The sequence below is a fragment of the Chinchilla lanigera genome, unplaced genomic scaffold (genome assembly GCF_000276665.1).
Source record: "Chinchilla lanigera isolate Chin_1 unplaced genomic scaffold, ChiLan1.0 scaffold00058, whole genome shotgun sequence".
Classification (NCBI taxonomy): domain Eukaryota; kingdom Metazoa; phylum Chordata; class Mammalia; order Rodentia; family Chinchillidae; genus Chinchilla; species Chinchilla lanigera.
In genome coordinates this window covers 9,903,584-9,930,568 of record NW_004955459.1, presented here as the reverse complement: position 1 = coordinate 9,930,568, position 26,985 = coordinate 9,903,584, and the positions used below count along the sequence as shown (strand labels likewise).

Below are 26,985 nucleotides of genomic sequence, written 5' to 3'. Positions count from 1 at the left end.
AAGTAAAAGCTATTATACTTGTGGTTATCATTTAATACAGTGAAGGGATACAACCAAGGCCAGAGCTACATTGGGCAGAGCCCTGGAGCAATTCAAATACACATCTTTTGGTTCTCTTTTCTCGTGAACTCATGGGTAATATTAGCTCTTCCTGGCCACCATGTCCAACATTACACAGAGTATTACAAAACAGGGAAGCCCTTCCAATTCTTTTTATGGGCGCTTGATCACATAGCCCATGAATGACTGACCTTTAATCTCCATCTCTTCCTACAGGTCAGACTAATACTTTCAGTCACTGATTCTTCTAGAGGTAGAAATTGATATACTTGACCCAGAGCCACCATCATAAATCATATTTTAGACTCTCTAGTGGCTAAAATCCCCAAACAAAAACACTCCCATGTGGTAGAGTATTCCAGGAGCCTAGGGATCATCTTTCAGTAACTAGAGGAAGAGCCCAGAACTTTCTTTAGCTTAAATTATTGCTTCATGGTAACATTAGAGCTATATTTTTATAGTAGATAATTAAATTATTTAGTACTTAATGTTTTAGCTTTTAATTTTTATTTAAGTAATAACATGATTTAAAAAGCCAATACAGATGCATTTGGAGATGTACTTTTGACATTTCTCTACCTTCCCCTCCCCCTCTCTTCCTTTCCATCTTCCTTTCCCCTTCCCCTTCCCTTTGGGGATGAAATCCAAAGCCTTGTACAAGCTAGGCAAACACTGCCACTAAACTGTACTCTTAGCCTTTATCCGCTGTATTCTTATGCTGATTTATTTTTTCTGTTTTAGACATAGCCATTGACTTCTAGTATGCATAATAAGGTTTAATATTCTTAATCCACTTTGTACATTCACTCTTCTCCTCAAACCTTTCTTTTAAAATTTTTATTAGTACAACCTTGTAGTACATAATAATTATATTCCCTGTGGGAAAACAGTACATGCATATAACATTTTATACTCTGTTTCCATCTCCTCTTGTGCTCCCTCCCTGTCCCCTTCATCTCTTGGCTCCCTTCCCATTTGCAAAAGATCTAGTTCCCTGTTTCCTATTACCTTTTATTTTACTCTTTAATTTATTTATCCTTTGGGTTTCTCCTGTAAGCTAAACCATGTAGTATTTAAGCTTCTGTGACTGACTTATTTCACTAAGCATTATAGTCTCAAGATACACCTATTTTCATACAGATGACTCAAATATGTCCTTTGTTATGGCAGAGTAGTATGCGATTGTGTATTAAAAAGCATTTGCAGAAGTTTTTAAATTTGTTTACAAATACCACATTTTCTTTACTCATTCATCTTTAGATAAACACATAAGCCACTTCCAAGATTTGGCTATCATGAATTGTGCTGCTATAAACATGGGTATGCGTGTATCACTCTTTCAAGAAGATACCTAGAAGGAGAATAGCTATGTCAAATGAAATTTTTATTTTTAAGTTTTTGAGGAATCTCCATACTGATTTCCATAGTGGTTGTACTAGTTTACATTCTCACCAACAATGCAGAAGGGTTCCTTTTTCCCTGCAGCCTTACTAGCATTTGTTTGATTTTTATTTCCTGATAATAGCCCCTTTTTCTGGAGTAAGATGGAATCGTAGTATTGTTTTAATTTGCATTTCTCTATTGGTCAGAGGTGTTGAACATTTTTCCATGTATTTATTGGCCAATTTGTATCTTTTCTGAGAAGTATGTATTTCAGTTGCCCATTTTTGATTGGATCTTTTATTTTGGGAATTTTTTTAAAAAACAGGTTCTCATTCTGCAGTGTAGGGTGGCTTTGAACTCAGAACAATCCTCCTGCCTCAGCCTTCCAAGTATTGGGATTGCACCACCACACCCAGACAATTGTTTTTGAGTTCTTTGTATTTTCTGGCTATTACTCCTTTGTTCAAAAATTGCTGGCAAAATTTTTCCCCGTTCTGTAGATTGTCTCTTAACTGTTCATTATTTCCTTTGTTTTGCAGAAGCTTTTTAATTTCATATATAATTATCCCATTCCTCAGCTGATGGGCATTTGGGTTGTTTCCAAGATTTAGCTATAATAAATTGTGCTGCTATAAACATGGGTGTACATATATTGCAGTGGTATGATGTTTTTAATTCTTCTGGGAAAATACCCAGAAGGGAAATAGCTGGATTAAGTGGGACTTCTAATCCTAGTTTTATGAGGAATCTCCAAACTGATTTTCACAATGGTTTCACCAATCTACACTCCCACTAGCAGTGGGGTAGGATTCCTTTCTCCCCACAGCCTCTCCAGCATTTGTTATTGGTTGATTTTTTTTTTTTTTTTTTTTGGTTTTTTTTTCCAGTACTGGGAATCGAACTCACGACCTCGTGCTTGCCAAGCAGGCGCTGTGCCACTGAGCTAAATCCCCAGCCCCTTGGTTGATTTCTTGATGATAGCCATTCTTTCTGGAGTGAGATAGAATCTCAGTGTTGTTTTAATTTGCATTTCTCAAATGACTAATGATGTTGAACATTTTTTCATGTATTTATTACCATTAGTATTTCTTCATCTGAGAAGTGTATATTCATCTTAAGTGCACATTTTTGGATTGAGTCTTTGAATTTTGGGGGCCTGATTTTTTTAATTCTGTATATGTCCTAGATAGAAGTCCTTTGTCTGAGGGACAGTTGGCTAAAAGTTTTTCCCAATTTGTGGGATTAGTTTTTACTCTGTTGGTGATTTCTTTTGATGTGCAAAACCTTTTCAATGAGATGAGATCCAGTTGTTGATTCTTTGAAGTATTTCCTATGTCTTCAAGGTATTTACCTACTTTCTCTTCCAATAGATTTAGTGGTTCTGTTTTAATATTTAGATCTTTAATCCATTTTGACTTTAGTGCATGGTGAAAGACATGGGGCTAGTTTTAGTCTTCAGCATGTAGAAAGCCAGTTTTTCTACCACCATTTATTAAAGAGGCTATCATTCTTCCAGTGAACATGTTTGGCCCCCTTGTCAAAGATAAGGTGGCTGAGTGTGTTTGTAGCTGTGTCTGCATCTTCTAATCTGTTCCATTGATCTTTAGGTCTGTTTTTGTGCCAGTACCATGCTGATTTTATCACAGTAGCTTTATAGTATAATTTCAAGTCAGGAATTGTGATGCCTCCTGCCTTTCCTTTGTTTCCCAGGATTGCTTTTGCTATTCTAGGCCTCTTCTGGCTCCAGATGAGTTTTAGGAATGTTTTCTCTGGATCTGTGAGGTATACTAATGGTATTTTAATTGGGATTGCATTGAATCTGTACAACAATTTTGGGAATATGGCCATTTTCACAATGTTAGTTCTTCCTCTTCATGAGCAAGGAATATCTTTTCCATTTTCGGATATCCTCTTCAATCTCTTTTTTCACAGTGGTATAATTTTCACTGTATAGATCTTTTGCTTCTTTTGTTAGATTGATTCTTAAGTATTTCATCTTTTTAGATGCTATTGTGAAAGGTGTGATTTCCCTAATTTCTCTCTCAGTCTGTTTGTTACTTACGTACAGGAATGCTATTGGTTTTTGAGTGTTAACTTTGTATCCAGCTACACTACTGAATTTGTTTATTAAATCCATGAGGCTTTTAGAGGAGTTTTTGGGGTCTTCTATGTAGAGTGTCGTGTCATCTGCGAATAATGATAATTTCACTTCTTCCTTTCCTATCCTTATTCTTTTTATTTCTCTCTCTTGTCTAATTGCTCTAGCTAATATTTCCAGAACTGTATTGAATACAAGTGATAACAGTGGACATCCTTGTCTTGTTCCTGATTTTAAAGTGAAAGCTTTCAATTTTTGACCATTTAGTATGATGTGAGCTATTGGTTCATCATAGATGGCTTTGATCAGCTTAAGGTAAAAGCCATCTATTCCTATTTTCTCTAGGGTTTTTAATCATGAATGAGTTTTGGACTTTATCAAAGGCTTTTTCTGCATCTATTGAGATGATCATGTGATTTTTGTCTTTGGCTCTATTGACATGGTATGTTACATTAATTGATTTGTGTAATTTGAACCATCCTTGCATTCCTGGGATGAATTCCACTTGGTCATGGTGTATAATCTTCTAGATGATTTGTTGTATTCTGTTTGCTAGTATTTTATTGATAATTTTTGCATCTATATTCATTAGGGAGATTGACGCGTAATTCTCTTTTTTGGTTGGGTCTTTCTCTGGTTTTAGTATCATGATAATACTTGCCTGCAGGAATGAGTTCAGGAGAATTCCTTCCCTTTCAATTTTATTAAAGAGTTTGAGAAGAATTGGTGTTAAATCTTCTCTAAATTGCTTGTAGAATTCAGCTGTGAATCCATCAGGACCTGGGCTTTTCTTCATTGGCAAGTTTTTTATTACATTCTCAATTTCACTGGCTGATATTGAGTTATTCAGATATTTATACTTCTTCATTCAGCTTTCATAACTCATATGTATCTAGAAATGTGTCCATTTCTTCTGTGTTTTCCACCCTATGAAAGTAAAGATTTTCAAAGTAGGTATTAATGATCTGAATTTCTACAGGATCTGTAGTGATTTCACCCCTTTCATTTCTTATTACATGTATTTCAGTTTTTTCTTTCCTTTTTTAAAGAAGGTTGGCTAGGGATTTATCTATTTTATTTATTCTTTCAAAGAACCAACTCTTGGATACATTAATTCTTTGTATTGTTTTTTGAATCTGTATTGTGTTAATGTCTGCCCTGAGCTTTATAATTTCCTGTCTTCTTTGAGCTTTGGGTTTGACTTGTTCTTCTTTTTCTAGGAACTTGAGGTACAACATAGGATTGTTTATTTGTGCTTATTCTCTTTTGCTGAGGTGGGAATTCACCACTATAAATTTCCGTCTTAGAACTGCTTTCATTGTGTCCCACAGGTTCCTGTAAGTTGTATCTACATTTTCATTTGATTGTAAGTAGTGTTTAATTTCTACTTTGATTTCACCTGTGACCCATTGGTTGTTCAGGAGGATATTATTTAATTTCCAACTGTTTGTGTTTTTGTGATTTCTTTTGTCATTAATTTCCAATTTCAGTGCACTGTGGTCCACTAGTATACATGGGATAATTTTAATTCCTTTGTATGTACTTAAACATGTTCTTTGTGCTAGCATATAGCCTGTTTTAGAGAATGTCCCATGTGCAGCTGAGAAGAATGTGTGTTCTGATACTGTTGGATGGAACACTCTGTAAAGGTCTACTAAGTCCATCTGTTCATAAATTTGGTTAAGTTCTGGTATTTCTTTGCTGATTTTTTTGTGTAGTTGATCTATCTCTTTGTGATAACGGTGTATTAAAGTCCCCTGTTATGATTGTGTTGCTGCTTATTTACTCTTTCACATCTGTTAAAATTTGTCTTATATAGTTAGGCGCTCCTGTATGTGGTATATAGATGTTTATGATTGTTATCTCTTCCTCTTGAAGTTTTCCTCTCACAAGTATGTAGTGACCTTTTTTATCTCTTTTGATTGTTCTTGAAGTTCACATTGTCTGCAAACAGAATAGCTATACCCACTTTCTTCTGGGTTCCTGTTGCATGGAGCATTGTTTTCCATCTTTTAATTTTCAGTCTATGAATTTCTTTTTGAGTTAAATGTGTTTCTTGTATACAGCGTATAGTTGAATTTTGTTTCTTGATCCACTGTCATAGTCTGCTTCTTTTGATTGGTGCACTGAGACCACTTACATTGGTGGTTATAACTGATATGTATTGGCTTATCTTTGTCATGTTACTTTCCTACTGTTGGATCCTCCTTTTTCCCTCTGTTTAATTTCTTGCTCTGCTTGTTCCTTTCTGTTGTTGTTCTTGAAGTTGTGGTCTGTTTTATCTCTTTCTAGAATATCTTTTAGTACTCTTTGTAGGATTGGTTTGGCGCTCATGAATTTCTTCAGTTGTTCTTTATTGGGAAAATATTTTATTTCTCTGTTAAATTTGAAGGATAGTTTTGCAGGGTTCATCAATCTGGGTTGGAAATTGTTTTCTTTCAGTACCTGAAATACTTCACTCCATGCTCTTCTTGACTTGGTTTGTGTTGAGAAATCTGCTGTGATTCTGATGGGCTTTCCTTTATAGGTGACCTGTTTCTTTTCTCTAACAGCTTTTAATGTTCTGATTTTTTTGTAGAGTTTCTGGGATCTTGATCACTATATATCTGGGTGTAGATTGATTTTGGTTATGATTAAGGAGTTCTATATGGTTCACTTACCTATATGTCCGGATTCTTTTTCAGTGTCATGGAAATTTTCTGCTGTTATTTCTGCAAATAGTGTTTTTATGTCATTTGTGTTGACACCTACTGTTTCATTGATACCTATTAATATGACATTGTTTTTCTTTACTTGGTCTTGCAGTTGTTAAATTGTTACTTCTTGGTTCCTTGTTTTTAAGAGATCCTTCCTTTCATGTTCGTTAGTGGCAATGCAGTCTTCAAGGTCTGAAAGTCTATCTTCAGCTTCGTTCAGGCAGTTTTGCCAGCTTTTATGAAATTTTTAATTTCCTGGATATCTGTTTGAATCTTTTCATGCATTCCAGTTCTTTTGTATATTGTTCACTCAAGGTTTCCATGAGTTGTCTGTGCTCTTCTATTTTCTTATCAATGTCTCTGGATATGCTGAACAATTGTTCATTATTGTTGTCAGTTCTTTTTTTACCTGAGAGATTATTTCTGATCTGATGTGTTCTATGGCCTAATGGGGTTGTTTCTTTACTTCAGTTGCTATCATTTTAGAAATTTCAGGTACATGACTTCCAGGCTCTTCTGTGTTGATGTCTTCTGGACTTGTTCTGGGTGGTGTGGAGGTCTGAGATTGCATTTTGCTCCTTCGTTTTGTTATTTTTGAAGATTCAGAGGTCCCCTGGAGTGCAGCCTCACTCTCCCAATTGTTGTGAGTGGCAAGGCAAGTGTCTGAAGATCCCCACTGCTCAGTGGGGCTCCTGTGCTGGTGTGTGGTGACAAGGTGGGGTCCCAGATGCTCCCAATACTTTCTTGCATTCAGTTGGCTCCCAGGTATATGGGGGAGGGCCAGGCGAGGCTCACTGGAGTTCTTGAAGCTGTGTGGGGTTCAGCCCGGCTCCTACAAGAACAGTGGGGATGCAGGTCAAGGTTACCAAGGCTTTAGATATTGCCCAGGACTGAGCCTGGTTCCCACGCTGGCAAGAATGGGATGAGGGTGGAGTACCTGAGGCTGCTGACTCTGTCCGGATTTCAGCGGGGCTCTCACGGGGATGTGGGTTGTGCTGGGAGTGACCACTGAGGCCCTAGAAGGTGTCCAGGGCTCCATGTGCCTCACACATGATTGAAGGAGCATGGGAACAGCTCACTGGGGTTCCTGAAGAAGTCTGGGGTTCATCCCAGCACCCGCAGACACATTAGGGGTGCAGGGAGTGGCCTCCAAGGCCTCAGAGGATGCCTTTGTCTTGTTTTTTAGTCTCAATTTCTATAATTTGTGATTGAATCTTTCATCATTTCCTTCCTTGTACTAGATTTTGATTTGGATTGTTCTTGTTTTTCCCAGACCTTGAGGTTCATCATTATTAGGTTATTTTTTTGGGCTCAGTCTTTTTTGGCCATTCACAGCTATAAACTTCCGTCTTAGGAATGCTTTCGTTGTGTTCCATAGATTCTGGTATGTTGTCTGGCATTACTGTTTGATTCTAGGAGCTGGCTAATTTCTTCCTTTACTTCTTCTATGACCTGTTGATTATTCAAAAGTGTATTTTTTAATCTGCATGTGTTTGCATAATTTGTGTGGTTTCTTTTGCCATTGATTCCTAGTTTCATTGTACTATTCTCTGATAGTATGCATGGGATAATTTTGATCCTTTTGTATATTCCTGACCATGCTTTATTGGCTAGTATGTGGGCTATTTTGAAGATTTTGTGTGTTGCTGAGAAGAATTTGTATTCTGTTGTTGGGTGGAACAATATGTAGATAAGTCTATTTGTTCAAAGATTTGGTTCAACTCTGATACTTCTTTGTTGATTTTTTTTTATCTAATTGATGTATTTGTAATAGTGAGATATTGTGGTCCACTAAACAGTTGTGTTATATGATCTTTTATGTTCAGTAGTGTTGTTTTATGAAGTTCAGCACACCGGTGTTTAGTGCATATGTATTTGTAATTGTTTTCTCTTCCTGTTGAATTGTTTCTTTAACCAATATGTAGTGACCTTCTTTGCATCTTCTGATCTGTTTTGGCCTGAAATCTATTTTGCCTTAAAACAAGGACATTCCTGCCTATTTTTTTTTGTTGTTGTTTTGTTTTGTTTGTTTGTTTTTTATTTTAAAGAATAAAAGAAGGATAACATAATAATAGGGGGGACTTAGCAAATTACAGACAAAATGGTAGGAAATTATCAATGGTTATTGTTTCACATATTATTATCTACAAAATAGTTTCTCAGGAAAACAAATAGACAAATAATAGTGAGTTAGAGACAAAAGAGGTAGGAGATTATCAAGAGTTGTTGTGCTATACTTTGGTATCTTCAAAGTGGCTTCTAAAGAAAATAAATAGAGCTATACATGAGTGACCTATTGAAAAATCATTAACTATTCTCAATGGTTGTTGTAGGAAACACATAATAATAAACATACATTATGAAATAGGATAGGAACATTACAAACTTAACACAGTTATGGATAGATGAGTAGGAAAATATCAATGGCTGCTGTAATACGTGGTGGTATCTTCAAAGTGGTTTCTCAGGAAGACAGAGATATGCAAGAAGGATCTAATAAGTAGTTACAGCCTAAGGGTTGTCAAAAATAGCATATTACCTCCTCACCAGTGACTCCTTTCACTGAGGTATGATGGCTGGAAGGAAGGCCAGGATTGAAAAGAAGGACCAAGAGACTTGCACCTGTGACTAGCAACAGGCTGTTTTCTTGTTCCTCCATAGTCATGATTACCCAGGACTCCTCGATGGAGATGACGGTCTGGCCAGAGGGAGAAGACAGACCATGCCCCAAGCCCTCTCATTCCTGTTGGACTAACTGGTAGCATGGGTCTGAGCTCTGGGGCCTCCACCTCAGAGGGCAGACCGATCTCCAGTGGTCTCCTTTGCATCCAGGGCATGGCCCATGGGGCCTCTTAGGGCAGTTCCTCTTGAGGTGGCCTGGCTTTTAACAGTGGTAGCAGATGAATGCAGTTGTCGAGTTCTTCTTGGAGCCCCGGGAATCAGACCTGGGATCTGTTTCTCTTAGTGGTGCAGCAAAAGCAGCTGCTTTTTCTCGGTCTCTTTGTTTTCTCTCCTTGGCCTCCTTCTCATCATGGCTATAGAATACTGAGGAGGCAATTCTTACTAACATCTCAAGTGAGCTATCTGGGGTGAAAGCCATTCTTTGTAGCTTTTTCTCTCCAGCTTCCCATTGCTTTGGGACCCCACAACCAGTTAGTGTCCTCTCCCCAACTGTCAGCACAGGCAGAAGGAATCCTGCTGCAGATTTCTCCAGAGCTTCACCACAGCCTGTACTGTCAGGGGAAGAATGTCTTCCAATGAGTCTCTGCAGGTATTGTGCAAGGTCCTCCTGGTTTACAGCTTCCGAGCTGCTCTCGTGACCCCAGTTGACTGGACCTTTGACTCCGTGGGCTTAGTCTGCATTCTCATGTTCTCTGAGTCCTTGTTCAGCAGCTGCTCCTCCGCTGGCTCTGGACCTTTCTGGTTCCCAATGGCAACTCCTGCCTATTTTGGAATATTGTTTTTTCCTCTTTGATTTTTAGTCTGTGAATTTTTTTTTTATTAGATATATCTTTTCCATGTAACATCCTTTTGGATTTTGATTTTTGATGCACTAGGCCAGTTTGTATCTTTTGACTGGAGAGCTGAGACCATTTAAGTTACTATTGAAAGGTATTGACCTATTCCTGTCATTGTATTATTTTCCCGTTGCTGATTCTTTTTTCCCTCCTCCTTCTCCTTAACTGCTTTTCCTCCCTGATGTAATCATTCCACTAGAGGTTTTGGCATTATTGACTTTTTGGTCTATGTCCAGAACATCCTTGAGAAATTTTTGGAGTGGTGGTCATGAATTTCTTAAGGTAGAAAGACTATATTTCTTCATCAGTTTTGAAAGATAATTTTTCAGGATGTATTAATCTGTATTGAAATTCATTTTCCTTTATGGCTCAAAACACTTTACCTTAGATTTGTTTGTTTGTTTGTTATGTTTCTCACTGTGTAGTTCAGGCTGGTATTGAACTCACTGTGTAGTCCAGGCTAGCGTCAAACTTGCAAAGTCACCCCTCCTGAGTACTAGGACTACAGGTGTGTACCACCATGCCTGGCTACCTCAGGTTCTTCTGTCCTTTAAGGTTTGTGCTGAGAAGTCTGATATAATTGTAATTTGCTTACTTTATACGTGATTTTCTATAACAGCTTTTAAAATTCTGTCCTTGTATGGTACTTCTGCGATTTTAACTGTGTTGAGTATGTTACAGTGATGCTATCAGAACCTCCAGCTATGATTAACCAATAAGAATACAAGTATAGTCAGTTAGGTAATAGTGATCCAAAAGGGAAACAAGTCATATAACAGGGTGCATGGAAAGAACAAACACTTTTTCTGGAAATGATGGGTCCAAAAGTCTTGGTCAACCCTTGGGGTTACTGATGTCTATCTAGGCTTCATTAGGCTTGGTGTTTGTCCTTTGAGGAAGTATACAGGCCTGGTCATTTCATCTTTATTTTGAGGTCTGGTCTCTTAATAAATGTGTCTCTAGCCAGAGTTGAGATGTTTTACTTTTGTCCTGGCTCTCTTGAGGGCCAATATTTCTGCCTAGCTTAGCTGTCTATAATATGTTGAGGTGAAGTTCTTTTTTGATAGTAGTTCTTTGGGGTTTTATATCCCTCACTTACCTGTTTGTTAAATTCTTTCACCATTGGAAAGTTTTCTGCTGTGATTTCTGTGAACAGGGTTTTTTGGTTTTTTTTTTTTTAATGCCATATGTGCTGTCTTCTGAGTTTTCACTAATTCCAGTTAATCTGAAATTAGTCTTTCTTGAGTCATCTAGCAGCTATTCCATCCATTTTCCATAATCTCTTGTTTTTAAGTATAGCTAAGTATTTAGTCACTAGCATCAACTCTCTCTTCTAGTTTGGACACTGTGTTCACTCTGGTCACTTGGGCTGCCCATACTTTCAGTAGAATTTTTTTATCTCCTGGATTTCTGTTCCATAGGTTTTTGTACTAAACTGGTCATTTTTGTTTTATACTTTTTGTTTTATTTTGTTTTGTTTTGGTACCAGGAATGGAACTCATGACCTTGCCTTTGCCAGGCATGCACTTTTGCCACTGAGCTAGATATATGCCTGGCTGTACTGTTTTGTTTAACTCAGCTAGCTTTCTTATTAGTGTCTTTTGTGAACTTCCTGACCATTATGTCTATTAATTCCATTTGCTGTTTAGTTATATCATGTTTGAGCTCAGCAAACACCTTATTCATTTGCTTGGGGTTTATTTTATTTTATTGTTTCATTTTTGTTTGCTTTTGGTTTTGTTTTTTGTCTCGTCTTGTCTCAATTCCTCTAATTCAGCTGTGTGGCTTTTGCTTTTCTCCTGACCAAGCCCTAATGGATCAGCTTTGAGGGAGTTGGGAGTTTTTGGAAGTTTTTTGTTTTTGTCTTTTTGAGATAAGGTTTTTAATCCAAGTAATACTGGTGTTTGCTTTAAAGAAATAAGGGAAAATGTTTAAGAGAAGGCAGTTTTGTCTTATTGTTGTTTACATTTTTATGATTATGCTATATATTCATTGCTAATCTAAGGCATATACTATGGTTACGTTTTGCTCTTCCTAGAATTATTCATTGCCTTGTTTTATATAACATGTTTAGTTTTTTAATGTAGTTTTTGTATTTTCAGATTACATATGTGTTTAATTTAAACTGCCTAATAATTCTAATTGTGTTGTAAAGTATATTACAAAAGAGCAGCAATCTTTTGCTCTTCTCTATATATACCCCCTAGGGACAACTGTGCAGCTTTTTTCAATAGATCCTCTTGGAATTTACTTATATGTGACTACATGCCCTCTTTCAGTTGTTTACTTTTTCAGTTTTAGGCATTGCCTATTATTTCTCATTTTAAGAGATAAGAGTTTTACCCCTAACTTCTACTTTCCATCCTGTTAATGTAATTGATTTACATAGTGTGGTTACATTAGTATTCTGAGGTACATTATTTTCATGACTGTAAATGTTATTCATGGATGAGCTGCATAGCACATCAGGATTTTTTCTCCTTTTGTGTAAAACTTTGGTTTTAATACAATTGGTCATTTTCCTTTTTCTTTTTTTAGTTTCTTACATTTATTATGAATTATCCCCAAAGTCTTTGTCTGAGTCTCCTCTTAAATGTTTTTCACATCGGATATTCTGTCAGACTAATCAGTTTACAGAATTTTCTGAGATGCTTCTTTATGAACTGTTTATTTAAGTGCTACAGTTGGGCTGTTATTATTATGAATTTCATTAACCATAATGCTTACTTCTTGAGGCTCTTCTTCAATGTTGAAAAAGTTTGCCACTTACTAATAACACAAACAAAATGTTTTAGTTTTCAACTATAGAATCCATACTTTATTTTGAGTGTACTAAATTTTATGTTTTCCATTCTTCCTATTTTATAAATGAGTTCAAGCCAGTAAAAGAAATCTCTTGCTACTTCCTTAAGCTGTCACTAAATTTTTAATTATTTATCAGCAAGTAACCTTTTCATAAAAAGAATAATTTACGTTTCTGTTAAAGTTTGTGTTGTCTGTTATCCCTAACCTCCCATGAAGATGTTTTCCTATGATATATAGTTCATCCAAAAAGGTTAGCAGAGTCTGTATCTGATAAGGGTCTGAAGCATTTGTCATTCATATGAGCTATTATATGCCTTCAGGCTAAATATTATATAGGGAATGTTTTGCTGTTCGTGTGATATTGGTAGTGGGAATTGCACCCAGGCCCTTCTTACTGAGCTACATCCCCAGCCTTTTCTGAAAAAAGAAAATAAATTTTAAAAATTTTGAGACAGTCTTACTGGGTCACTTATTTGTTCAGGGGCTCAGTCTTTTGGTACTCTTGCCTCATCCCCCTAGAGGGTTGTAACTTTTAGTCTTACTGACCTGCCTGACCCATTACATAATGTTTTTTCTTACATGGAAAATAGTCCTTGTGTTCATCTTTAGAAGAGCAGAAATATGGAATCTTAGTCACAAGGAACATCAGAGATCATGTAGTCCTATTGCTTTCAGACATTTAAAAATCCTTTTTTCCAATAGAAAATACATGCATGTCCACATGTTTATGTATGTGAACTATGTATGTGTAATTGATCAAATTACAGTTACTGTAAAGAAAGGAGTTCAGATTTGACTTCGAACTTTTCTTCATTAGTATGTCAGCTCCTGAGAACACTCACTGAGCTCTTTGTACTACACAGTGTAGCTCTGGAACTGCTGATCTAAAGTATGCTTAGCTGTGTTCCAGATTGTAGTGATCTGATAATGAATATGACTGTATTATAGAACTTTCTAGTGTGAAACCCATAAATATAAGTAATAAGAAAATGAAAGTATGGTAAGGGGATAGGATGGAATGAGATAGGATTAGAAGTAGATAGATGGATGGAAGGAAGGGAGGGAGGAAGGAAGCTGGAATTAGAGTGGAGTCTTGAACTGAGTGAGAGAAAAAGCCATGGGGCATGGGGTGGTCTCTTGAAAGTATAAAGATTAAGGTCTTTGTGCTTGGGGAAATTAAGAAGGTTGTTGCTAGGCTCTGCATATTTTTGGTGCATGCAGAGAGCTGTACAGAGAGGTGAGGACTGGATCAACCAGCACCTCAGTAAGCCTTAGTAAGTGCTGTGGAGTGGATATAATTTGAGTGTATTCCCAAAGTTGCTGTTGAAGTTTAATTTCCATTGTGAAGTATTAAGTGGTTAGGAACTTAAGTCTGAGTATGATATTTAGAGGTGAGGCCTTTGGGAGGTGAGTAGGATTAAAGTGATTAGGGTAGAGCCCCCACATGATTGAATATGAGGGACTTTTTAAGAACAGGAAAGAGACCAAAGAGAGACAGAAACAGATACACAAGCATCCACACTCATTTTTCCTATTGCTTACCGTGTGATGCTCCACACTGCCTCACGATTCTGGTGGACCACTTTTTTTTTTTTTTTTTTTTTTTTTTTGGTGCCTCAGGATTCTGCTTGCAAGGAAGGCGACACCAGGCATGGCCTTGTACCTTCAGAACCACAAGCCAAATAAATTTTGGTTAAAATTTACTCCATTTGTAATGGCACCAGAAAAGGACTAATGTAATAACGAGGAATGAGGAATTTGTTTATTGTAAGGCATGAACAAACAAACAAGGCGAGGCAGAGACCACTTGACAGGCTTTTGTGAAAGCAGTGAGGCATATGGTTTAATACCTGCGTGCAGGCAGAGGGCGATAAGGCTATGTGTAGGAAACAAAGAGAAGCAGGCCTTTTCTTTGTAGGGATTGAAAGAAGGCAAGGGACATTAGGTAGGAAGATGTTAATAAACATCAGTGATCAGAGTTTTCTGGCTGTCTTGCACCTCAGTGGGCAAAGTCATTGAGGCATCCAGTGTAAATTTTCACATGTCTCCAGATATTCAGGGACCTGCAAGACAATGTCTGTGCTGGCAAACAGGTTGGGTGCTGGGAGAGGCTTGTCGGATTTGAGACTTACGTTTATAATAATTTTTTTCAGTTGAATTTTTTTGTCTTTCTCCTACCATTCTTCCTTTGGTTGAATCATAGACACTTAAAATGCTAGGCTTTTGAGAAAAGTGAATTTTTCTCATAGACTGAAAAAAATATTTTGTATATTGTTGTTTTTATCAGTGAATGGCCCCACTGACTACCCATTTAACTAATCCAGACACACAGACATATCATCTGTCAAGTCTCCTCCTACCTTTTTTGCCACTTCCGCCTATTTTGGGAGAGAGGTCTATTTGTCTTCATCCTTGTTAATGCCAATCCTTTCAGCCCTTCATTATACTTACTGACAATTCCTACAGTGGTCTCTGCATTTTAATTTTTTTTTTTTTTTTGGCAGTACTGGAGATTGAACCCAGAGCCCCGTAAATGCTATACATGCTATAGTAGTCTCTTAATTGATCTGTCTTTATTTTTAACATTACATTTCATTATTGAAAGACCTATATGATCTGCTGCAGGTTTGCTGCCTTGTTTCCATGTTTTGGAGTTTAAAATATATTTTTAAAAATCTGTTTTAGTATATCCAGTTGTGGCAATCAACTGGACTTGCTATACCTCCAGTTGAAGGAAATCTACTATGCCTTCACTAGAAGAACATGTTAAATTCTTCATAGTAGCTTTTAGAAAAGACTAATGTTTGGCCTCTTCCTCAGACCAATTTAAGCAGAATGGGAAGGGGTGAGAAGGAAGGTTATGTCAATATAAAAAATATTTCCAGGTAACTGAGTGGGCACCAACATTGAGATGCAGTGTTTGAAGCACATACCTCTTGCCACTGATTAGGCAAATAGTCATTTGACCCAGTTCCAGACAAAAAGAAACAAAAAGAGAAGGTCTTTGTAAGGTAATTTTTAAAACATTGTCCTGTATAGGTATGAACCTTGAAATTGTATAATAGCCATAGTAAAGGCTTACAAATGCAACCAACACTGGAGTGTAGGTAAAAGAAGTGGAAAGAAAACTGGTCCTTGATTATATCTCACATTTGGTGAATCAGTGAGCTTTGGAATCTATTATACCTCTGCACTTTGCATTACTTGAAAAAACTACATCCTTGGTGTTTTGGCTCTGAGATTAGATTTATAACTGGGAGCTTCCAAACTACCATAGCTAGTAAGAGGAGAACTTAGTGGTAAAATAACCACTGTTTACTATGATTTTCTAATATTTGCCTTATATAAATAATTATGGAATGAGCATATTGGTGTATGTATAATTATTTTCCCCAAAAATTGGATTTTATTTTGCTACTTGGGTTAGCATTAGCATGTCAGTACTTGGTATTATTATTGCTCTTGTTTAATATTTCCAACTTGTTTTCTGAAAAGATTTGTATCTATAATATTAGCAGTATTAAGTATTTTTATTTTATTCATTGGATTTTATTTTTTGCATTGTTACTTACGCATGGCCTGTTATTGTAATTTTCCAATTTCATTTCTTTTATTACTGAATTGGTTGATCATTCCTCTGTGTTTTTATGCATTAGCTTTATTTCTTTTTTAAGGAATAATCTAATCATTCTTTTGTACCATAATTTAGTAGCTGTGGAACTTGGGGGAGTTCTTACTAAAACAAAGGAATAATTAATGAGGTTTTGTGACAGATTGGTGTAAGACTAGAGTGAGATATTTTTCTGAAGATCTTTGAGTCCTTTTGTAATAATAGTCCTTTCTAAAATTTGCTGCAAATAACCTTAACATGTTTTGTCCACTTTTGTGGCATTATTTTACACAGACTTGCATTTGTGATATGACAGTCATAATTTAAATATAAGAATGAAATGCAGAAGAAAAGTGATGTGCATAGATATATAAGGTAGTATGGAAACAATATAAAATAACAAAAATACCATGATGGTAGCCTGAAAGCAGGAGACATTTTCCAAGATTTCTTTGTATCTTCATATTTATTATATATTTTTAAGCAGTTTGTTTAAGAGTGTTGTGTTATATGTGAAGGCTTTACTCTCAAGTCATAGGTATAAATGCAGATGCCATTTTAAAAGAAGATAGAAAATTGAGCAGATTAAAAAGCATAAAGTATATAAGCTTATTAAAATTGATTTCATTTTATTTTCTTCCAGAAGCATGATCAGGGGCAAGTTCTGTTGGATATAGTCTTTAAGCATCTTGATTTGACTGAGCGAGACTATTTTGGTTTGCAGTTGGCTGATGATTCCACAGATAACCCAGTAAGTTTAAGCTGTTCTCTTTCATTTTAGTTTTTTTCTGTTCATGATTTAATGTTCACTAATTTAATGAGTTTTAAATTTTTATTTGAATAATAATTCTTTTGCCTTTATTCTCCTTTTCTTGATGTTTTAATCTACGAGAGGTTATTGCCTGTAAGATTTTCATAATTACAAGTCAATCTATAATCTAGTGCTAGTTTCATTATGTATTTCAGAAAACTGAAAGATAAGTATAATTCATCTCACTTGAATTAAAGAGAGAAAATTGGGTCATTAAGATTAAAATATTTTGGCAGGATGTGGTAGTACATGCCTATAATCCCAGCACTAGGGAGGCTGAGGCAGAAGGTTTGCTGTGAGTTCAAGACCAACCTAGACTACATAGCAAGAACCTATCTCAAAAATAAAAAAGATTAAAATATTTTGAGATACATAAGGTAATCTACACTAAAGTCAGATTAGCTTTTTGCAGCATTCATGGAGAACTATTTCTAACCAAAGTGTTAGTGTAAATTTTTTATGTAGTGATATTCAAAATAGACCCTCTCAAAAAACATGGACATTAAAATTCAGAGATGCACAAATCTGAAGTGTTAAATTCCTTGGATTTTTACTTACTACTCAGTAGCTGCAATCATGTTCTTTTTGATAAGAAACATCAGACTGTAGAAGATAGCATGATGATGGTAAAGATGTTTTTACCTAGACGATTAAGCATTATAAAATGCAAAAAGAAATATACCTTATCATGAACCTGGTGGTGTTTGTTATGAAAGCTGTACTAACAAATTGTGGTTAAATTCTTTATAAATTTAAGCCCCTATACCATGAGGGGCTTTTGTGAAAACATATTCAAGGGAGTCCATTTTGAAAGAAATATTTTGTAGAGTTTAGAAAAACAGGGAGGATATTGGAATGGTTTTCTGGATCTGTGTTTTAGAAAGCCACTTACAAGGCTATATTAAAAGAATGGCTATAGAAAATATATATAACATTTATAAAACAAATTATTTTTTGTTTGTTGCTTTTCTCTCATGGTTGACATCCTAGTTTTCTGAATGAATATTAGTAGGAAGTAAATATGAAATGTTAAATACTACCACTTACTTTCTTGGGATCTTTTAGTAATTTTGCATTACAAACGAACAGAGGACAAATATGAAGATGATGTGAATAAAAACAAACTGAGTGAAGTGAAAATAAAGTCTCAGTGAAAATAAATGCTTTTATACCATACTAAAATTGAAATAAAATTTTCTCATACTTCCATGTCTTTCCCGGCTGACTTGAGCTTCTGAAACAGCCCATATTTTGCTGTTATTTCTTAATAAATAAACCCGTGTAAAAATGGAAGTGAAAGCCAGGTGTGGTGGGTTCATGCCTGTAATCTAAGCACTGTGTGGAGGCTGAGGCAGGAGTATCACTGGGAATTTGAGGCCAGCCTAGGGATACATAGTGACTTCAAGGCCATCCTGAACTAAACTAGTGAGGTCCTGTCTTAGAACAAACAAACAAATAAAAGTGAGTAGACATCTTAGTAATGCATCTTTTGCCAAAAAGTCAAATTGTGAACCAAGCAAATACCAGAAAGATGTCTGCTACCCCTCACAATGTGCTGCACCTGGAATAAAAATAGATTAATTCTTGGATTATTTTGCTGACCCTTATAGGCTGAGAGCCCTTTGCCCAGGACTATAACTGTAGTCCTGACCTCAGATTGATTGGAGAAGTGACAAGGTAACAAAACAGGAAGAGATACTCATCCACTGGGAGCCTCTGCCAACGGCATGCAAACCGTTATTCCTGAGATAATATTCCAAAAGGACTAATACTGAGGTCACATAAAAGATAAAACTTTTATCACATAGGTTTGTATACAAGAAGACATTTCTGTTTTAAATCTAATTATGCCAGAATGAATGTATGGAAGCAAAAACATTTTGAAGTATGTAGGTGTTTTTTTGCTATATTCCTTACTTTCTCTTTGTCTCTTGAGCATTACTTCTCAAATGGGATATATTTCTTGGTTTACGGGTCTAGTTGCTTATGTTCTAAAATTAATTGTTGTTGAAAATTTAAAATCATAAAATTTGAAAGAACTAAACAAGGCTTTAGAGATTATATAACCTAACATTCATTTTTCATGAGAGAATTCCAAGGAAATAAAGCCTGAACTACTTTTTGGCATTACTGAAACCAGGACTGGAATCACCAAATTCCCTGTGATAGTTTTTTCCATTGGACTGTAATTTCAGTACTTACAGATTTAGAAGAATCTGTGAATGCCAAAATGTGTCCAAAGAAGAGCCCAAGAGAACAAATCTTACAAGTAATATATTATTTCTAGTTGTCAATATGAAATTATATTAAGGTTTTGAAGGATAATTGAAAGAAAGGGATGCCGTTCTTCAAAAGGTAAAGGTGTAAGGGAGTAACATTTATGAAATATCATTTAGTCTCCACATTCATGATAAAAATTTTCTTTCAAAGATGAAAAGTTAGCACTTCACAGGTGAACTAATTTGTTTAATGAGCTATAGTTACATAGCTGAGAAAGGATTTGAACTTCCACCTGACTCCACAGTCTGTGTTCTATCTGTCCCACAAAGTTGCTTTCTAAGAGATAGTGGCAGAAATGTACAGTATTTCCTCCCCTCAAAAAAATCCAGACATATTAAGGAAGGGTGGTAACACGTAACATAATTACCATCAGTTCTCAAAAGGAATATGGTAACATGATGAAAGAATTTTCATGACTTTAGTTCAGCGTTTTTTAATCTTAAAATTTACCCATATTATATATACTATGTGTATGTATGTATATGTGTTATGTATGTATATGTGCTTTACGTGTATTAGTTTTGGAAGATCAGAACTAATATTGCCATTTGCACACAGGCATTGAAATTAGTTTAATTATAATTAGTTTAATTAAGAAACTGAAAAGGTACTCAGGTTTTTGTTTTTGCCTCACAAGTAACAAATATAGAAGCATTGTTATCTTCTTCTTTAGAATCTTCCTTAATAAGTTCTAATGGAATAGTTAGGGAAAAAGCTTTGACTTTTAGACATTTCTCATACTTTAAAAGTTAAGCTTAGATTTTAGCATAATATTGTTAGAATAGTCATTTTTAATAAATGTATGTTCAGTGAGTGAAGAAAATAATGAATGAGGTGATTGTGATTCATTATACAGCAGTTAAAGGTGTTTTTTCCTTATTGGTTGTATCGGCCAGCTTTCCTATTCCTGTACAGAATACACTTGCAATTTAAGGAAGAGGGGTTTATTTGGCTCAGAGTTTCAGAACATTCAGAGTATGATCATCTGGCTTCAAGGCATGAATATCATTGCAGAAAGGCATGGTAGAGCTGCTCAGTTCATGGCTTCCAAAAAGCAGAGCAAGAGAACAATGCCAGAGAGAAGAGACCAGGTACAAAATATATATCCCAAGACGACACTTCTATCACTCATCTAGACACACAAAGAATTGTGTTGTTCTAATCCCCAGGCAGCTCCCAAGCAATCAAGTTGAAAATGAAACCATTGCATTCCACCCCTTTTTATCTTGACATCACAACCCATCTCCTAAAACCATAACTCCAAATAAAGGTAATAAGAAGTTCAAAATTGCACCTAAATTGATACAACTATCTTGTATACAAGATGCAATAATGCCTTCCACCAAAGTCTTAGCAGTTCTACCTTTGCTCATAAGTCCAAATGTATAGTCTTCTCTGAGACTGAAGACGAACTAGCCTCCAGAAGACATGGTGATGAGGTGTGAGTTCTAGAGGGTTTAGGTGGCATGGCCCTATAGCCTTGTCATTTGCAAATTACCTGGCTTCTCTTGGTATAGGTCTACCTTAATCTTTCCAGCTTTTGTTGTTGGACATTCAATGTTCTTGGCATCTCTAACTTCCTGGGATCTCTAGTAAACCTTCAGCTTTGTTCCCACAGCTTCATACATCTACCCATTGGGTACATTGCCTAGCCTCCCAGACCTTCCTTTCTTTTTTTTTTTTTTTTTTTTTTGGTTTTTCTCCAGTACCGGGAACCGAACTCACGACCTTTCGCTTGCCAGGAAGGCGCTTTGCCACTGAGCTAAATCCCCAGCCCCTCAGACCTTCCTTTCAAATCTGGATAAAAGCCTACAAGACCCAACAGCTCTTGCATTCTGCATCCCTAAACAACCAGCATTCCTGGACTATGCCAGGTTCTGTCAGCAGCTCAATCAGTAAGCAAGACTCCTTGAACCATGGCTGCAGTGGCCTATGAGTACCTGAATAGCTAAACCATGGTGAAATGAATTCCAGAATGTAGGGAACCTCATTGGTCTGTCATTGTGCCCTAGAGAGAAACAGCAGTGGATATGAGGAAAATAAGGACAAGAGACAAGAGCTGGGTCAGGTGGAGTTACCTCTTACCTGATGGGCAAGAGGACTGACTTCAACAGTAGGGGCGTTTATTTTATATTCTTGCAAAGTTAGTATCATGGGGGGGTGTTGCCTAGCAACTAATGACTGTAACTGTCCAGGCAGAATGCTTTTTTCAATACTGAGGTAGCTTGACTGCTTGAGGCACTCTGGCTCTGTCCTGCCCTCACACATATGACCAATATCCAACTCCAGCAGCTCCCAACGTATCTCCCTTTTCTGTTTAGTTGAAGAAGTGATGGTTGTTCAGTTGAAGCTGGAAAAGCTGTGCTTGAAGAATATAATCCAAAGTCCATAACAGTGGTCAGTTATCAGTCTAGCTGGCAATAGTCAGAGATTGTTGGTGACTTGAACCTGTTACAGCTAACCTATTACTGTGACATTGCTTTTATACATCTTGTGATTACTCTTTTCTGATTAATGTTTAAGACCAAATTAAAGTGAGACCTGTATAAATAAAAACTTAACTTTTTGGTATCTATCAAGGTCAGTTAAGTCTCAGGAATCACCTTGGAACCAAGTACAGCACCTCTAGACCTTCTGTCAGAGTCATGGCCAGTGATTAAGTTACTTTCTCTGAAAGCTTGAGAGATTTTTTTCTCTTCTGGTGACTCTCCTTAAGCACACTATACATCATGGAATCACTTTCCTCTGTGGTTCCATAATCTTGATCAGAAAATCAGGGACTCAAAAGAGTTACAGGACATCACAGCAGAGGTTCTCATATGTCCTGAGTCTTTCTTGACCTTGGAGACTGTGGCCAAAATATTGGCTGTCTTCTTAGCCCAATTTATCTCTCTAATTTTTGGTCTCCAAACCTCAGTTGTTAAACATTCAGAAGAGAAAATTAATGACATAACATTGTAATAGAGGCAATAAGCTTAATATTACTATCTGATCTGAATAGCAAACACCTTAGAACATAAAAATGGAACTGTTATTTTCTAACAACCATGGATATTCTAATATTTAAATCCTCATCCCTTAATTGTTATCTGTTACATATTTTTACACGGAAATTTAGAAATCAAAACCATGCATAACATTGCTACATGACAGTCATCATGCGATTTTGTAACATACTTATTAAATTTTCATTTTGACATAACATTAGCCTTTTAACCAGTTATCTCTATCTTATACATAAGAAGCTTTTACCTAATTTGTTGTCCTTTAATGGGATATACATCACAAGTTTTTGTCAAAGTCAGAGGTCTGAATCCGAAGGAGAGTTTTATCACAATAAACAATCTTTGCTTTTGGAATCATGAATACATTTAACACACCATGAGATTAACAATAATGAATTACCATACACATGTGAAAATCTTTGTTTTTAATTTAGTTTTGTACCAAGAGCATCTTTTTTGAGAAAACCTTATTGTAATTTTTACTGAAAACTTTCTTTTGACCAAATGATCAAATTATTGGGGTGTCTCCCAACAGACTGTTGAGATCACTGGGGGCTCCTATTAAAGGTTGGCCACCCCTGTATTCACCAGTTGCAGTCCTGCCCAATAATATCTCCCCACTCTAAGGAATTTTTGTTAATTATCCTAAAATTTTTTGAACTGCGAGAAAGCCAATTTTGACATCATATAAACCAGCTGGTAAGTCAGGTGAAAGCATACTTTTAAGTCTATTACCCAAATTGTATTATGAACAAATGATAAAAGAAAAATAGTTGCGCTAAAGGGGAACAGCTGTTCACAGAATGACAAACACATAAACAGGTACACAGCACAAATGAACAAACATCTTTACAAAATCAAAGTGCACTCAAATATATTTTTGACCAAATTGAATTATAGTAACTCTATTACAGTTTTAGAAATTTATAATTTCAGTAGACTAGTCAGATTTTGTTGTCAATTAGCAGAGGTCTCTTATCAGAAAAATTTTGGAAGGATTAGAACTTTTTATCTATAATGAATATGCATATTTTGTATTTTATTTTGTCTTAAGAATACTGGTAATAGGGGCTGGGGATTTAGCTCAGCGGCAAAAGCGCCTGCCTGGCAAGCGCAAGGTCGTGAGTTCCGTTCCCGGTACCGGAGAAAAACCAAAAAAAAAAAAAAAAGAAGAATACTGGTAACTTTTCAGCTTAATTATTTCTATATACTCTGTCATTTATTTAGTCTCAGAGGCATCACTGTCACAGGACTGCACATTAGCTCTCTGAAAGGTAGAACTAACTTTTTCTCCAGATCTGAGTTTATGATACAGTCAAACAGCATGCTCTAGCAAAACACAAACATACTCTAGACCCCAAATTAGTTTTTTTTGGCTTTACCTGATTGAATTGTCTATCTTCTGTTGTACTTCCATCTTTTGTAAAATTCTAAAAATTTTACTAGACTTTCATTTTCTGTACACTTTCAAAGAAATTAATTATCAGGACATTTTAGGATCCCTCTTAAAAGGATCAGTGTAATGTCTAGCAGTAAACACACTAAGACTATTGGGATGTACTTGAAAAAGGTCATTTAACTTAGTTTGGCTAGCTAAATTAATTACCTCTAAAAGTTTCAAAGCATAAAATGTGCATCTCTCCATAAGATGGACTCTAATTGCAGGATCATGTTGATGTGAGAGGGAATCGTCTCCCACTTAGCTACTTGCTAGAGCCATTATGTTATAATAAACCACTCATACCTGGACACACCTTGGCAGGTGTCAATAGTAAGCAACAGCTTACTGCTTTATTGTCTGGTGCAGCACCTGGGGCATGAAGTCCTGCAGGAAGCCACAGAGCTCGTGGAACAGACCCTTTACATCCCCTCTGCCTCGGAGAGGCTTGCTATGAAGGTAATGAGGGACTTAGCCCTTTCTCCCTGCTCCCCGTCACTGCTGCCAGGTCCCACCAGCTTCTGGGTCACCTGGGCCTCAGTCGCCAACCATTCAGCCCCTGTATCACCCTGCTGGCCCTGCTGTTGCCCTTGCCGCATGTAGTGCCACAGAGTGCAATGCCAGATAGCACGGCCAGGCTGGCACTGGGTGGCCCTATCCTTCCTCCCTGGGGCCCGGGCACCAGCTAGCCACCACTGGCAGGTCCCCTGGCTGTCGGGGGCTTCTCTTGCCCCATTTCAAGGTCAACTTGCTGGCCTCCACAACTGTCTCCTCCTTTGTCTCTTGACGAAGGTTTCCTGCATGTCCCCACAGCTCCTCATCCCCATCCTTGCCGCCCTCCCCATACCCATCTAGCTTTACTCTTTTGCCAGCTTTTCCCTGGTGGCCTCCTCCATCCCTGTCCTGGGCCTTGGCCTTTTTGTGCCCTGTTCTGTCTGGCACCCCAGTGCATCCTGTAGCACCCAGAGCAGAGCAGCAGTGAGCTCAGTGAAGGGTGCTGTGGAGGGAGGGGAGAATGGGAGTGGCTGTAAGCAGGGAGGTGGGAGGACGTGGCTGTCTAAGAGGCAACAGCCCCGTCACAGCCTTGGGCAGAGCAGCTCTGACATTTCAGGCTCTGGCAGTAACTGGCTGTAGCTTCCATTTTATCTCCTTGATGTGGAGAGAGTTGCTGGCAGGGCCCCAACAGTCCAGCTTTATTTTGGGGAACGGGCTCCACTGCCTGTACCCGCCACCCCCACCCCCCGACAAGTGGCTCTATGGTTACTGCCTCTGTATCCACAGGATGTGCCCAGCCACTATGTGCTGGCCATTGCTTTTGTTCTGGCTGCCAGATACTCTATTTTTGTCTGGACTCCCAGCACTCCTACCGTCATAGGGCAGGTGCCTGCTCCTGCATCTCTCACACAGGTCTTGACAATGGGAATGTTTGGAGTCCACACAGCAAAGTCTTACTGGGCACAAACATTTAGTTGTTTACAACTTTGGCAGATGATATCCTTTGTAAAGGTTGTAAGATTTTTGACACGTTCTGCAAAACTGTTTAAAATAAACCTTGTCTGTGCCCTGGATACACCAAACAAATGAACTCTCCCACCAGATGTTGCAGTCCTTGCAGTGATAATAGCCATATTTCTGCTGGAAGTGCAAGTGCTTCTTGCTTGGCTTGGCACCTGGTGGTGACTTTTCCTGTGGTTGTGTCTCCACTGTTCTTAGCCCTCCCGCCTGCCAGGGGCTACCCCAGCTTCTGTAGTGCGGGCTATGGGGCTGCCTAGCCACTATGAGCCTCCTGTTGTTCCTGCCTGGCCCTTGGCAGTAAGGACACCTTCCTTGCTGCCCCCTCATTCTCCTCTGGTGCCACAGGGCCTTGCATGCTCACCGGGGCCTCCTCCAGGCAGCTGGTGAGGCAATGGGAACACACAGCAAGCATCCAGCAAAGGAGCTTAGGAAGTGCTCAGAGGCAGCCAGGACTCGTGGGTCGTGGGCCCTGTGAGGCAGCATCTGCTGCCAGAGCACACAGTGTACCTATGCATCACATTGCTGGTTCACTTGCACCCCCATATCATGGCAGCTGGGCCTGCAGGGGCCTGGCCCAGAGACTGGGCTCATGTGGGACAGGAGCTTGGTAGAGGAGGAGAATGAGGTAGGAGAGTGTTCGCAGCTGCAGAGCTGCCAACCATCAGTGACCTTGGCGTCCAGCCAGTAGTAGAAGAGAAAGGAGGGAGTGTAAGCCAGGTACCTGAATGCACCTAGGACCTCGTTCCCTATTGCAGCCATCTGAGCAGCCCCCATTATTTGATGGGGCTGAGGCAATCTCCAATGAGGGTTTCACAGAAAGGGTAGACTTTTCCCAGCAGTTCTAGATCAATACTGATTATTCCAGTGATACCCTTGTTGATACTTAGTACAAGGACTGAAAGGTTTAGTTACAGATAATGACTGTGATGCCCGTATAGGTGTAGCAGAGCAGTTCTGGACAAGATGCCCCTTATATCCACAATGAAAACAAACATCCTTGTTTTTTCCCTTTCCTCCAGACTGTGGATGAATAACCTGAGTAATAGCTGCTGCCAAGGTAGCCCCCTATACATATGAGGGGCAGTATCTGCAGAGATCCAGACCATCTCCAGCAATGTGGCCCACCTTTTATGGGCTCTTAAAGTTTCTTTATACCATTTATTTGCATTTTCAAAGGCTAGCTGCTGAAATACTAGTTTGTTAGCTTCTCTGTTATTTATAATCTTCTCACTAGCCTGTAATAATCATGCTGCAAAGTCTTGAAAAGACTTCCTTAGAAGAAGAAGGAAGTTCCCGCCAAGTCCTCACTGCAGCCTTGTTGGTTTGCTGTATATTTGCAAGTCATAGCTAAGTTGATTGTGGTAGCAAAGGCACCTTCTCCAATTAGCATATCTTTTGTAATAGCTATATTGCAAATAGCCATTCAAAGCTCTTTGGTTAGTGTAATATTCAAGAAAGTTTCCTTTCCACATCAGTTAGTCCTCTGGACTTAAACATGCTTTAGCTATTCCTTTCCAATCATTTGGAGCCATAGTCTGTTGTCTTAGAATTTCCAATGAACTCAAAGTAAAGGAAGCAGTAGGGCCATAAGTAGCAACTGCTTGTTTTAATTCTTTTAAGGTTTTAAAAGGTATAGCTTCATAATAACATATAACTTGTCCTGGGTTTTCAGGGACTTCAACTTCAGTAACAGGGTAGATGTGTTGAAAACCCTCCATGGGCTCCCCTGCCTGTCTGGCTTCTTTTGTTTTAGTTTTTTTGGTGGG

At 37.7% G+C, this 26,985-nt stretch overlaps 1 protein-coding gene across 4 annotated transcripts in view; it reads left to right on the top strand.

Annotated features, from left to right (window-relative positions):
• Ptpn4 (protein tyrosine phosphatase, non-receptor type 4 (megakaryocyte)) overlaps positions 1-26,985 on the top strand; it is a 177,972-nt gene that overhangs the window by 50,824 nt on the left and 100,163 nt on the right. For 2 of the 4 annotated variants that reach the window (XM_013521058.1, XM_013521057.1), the window contains exons 3-4: positions 16,814-16,921; positions 24,074-24,163. In XM_013521058.1, the coding sequence (XP_013376512.1) occupies positions 16,814-16,921; positions 24,074-24,163 (198 nt within the window). The remainder of the gene's footprint in view (positions 1-16,813; positions 16,922-24,073; positions 24,164-26,985) is intronic. The other 2 variants (XM_005397664.2, XM_013521059.1) reach the window with 1 other exon arrangement.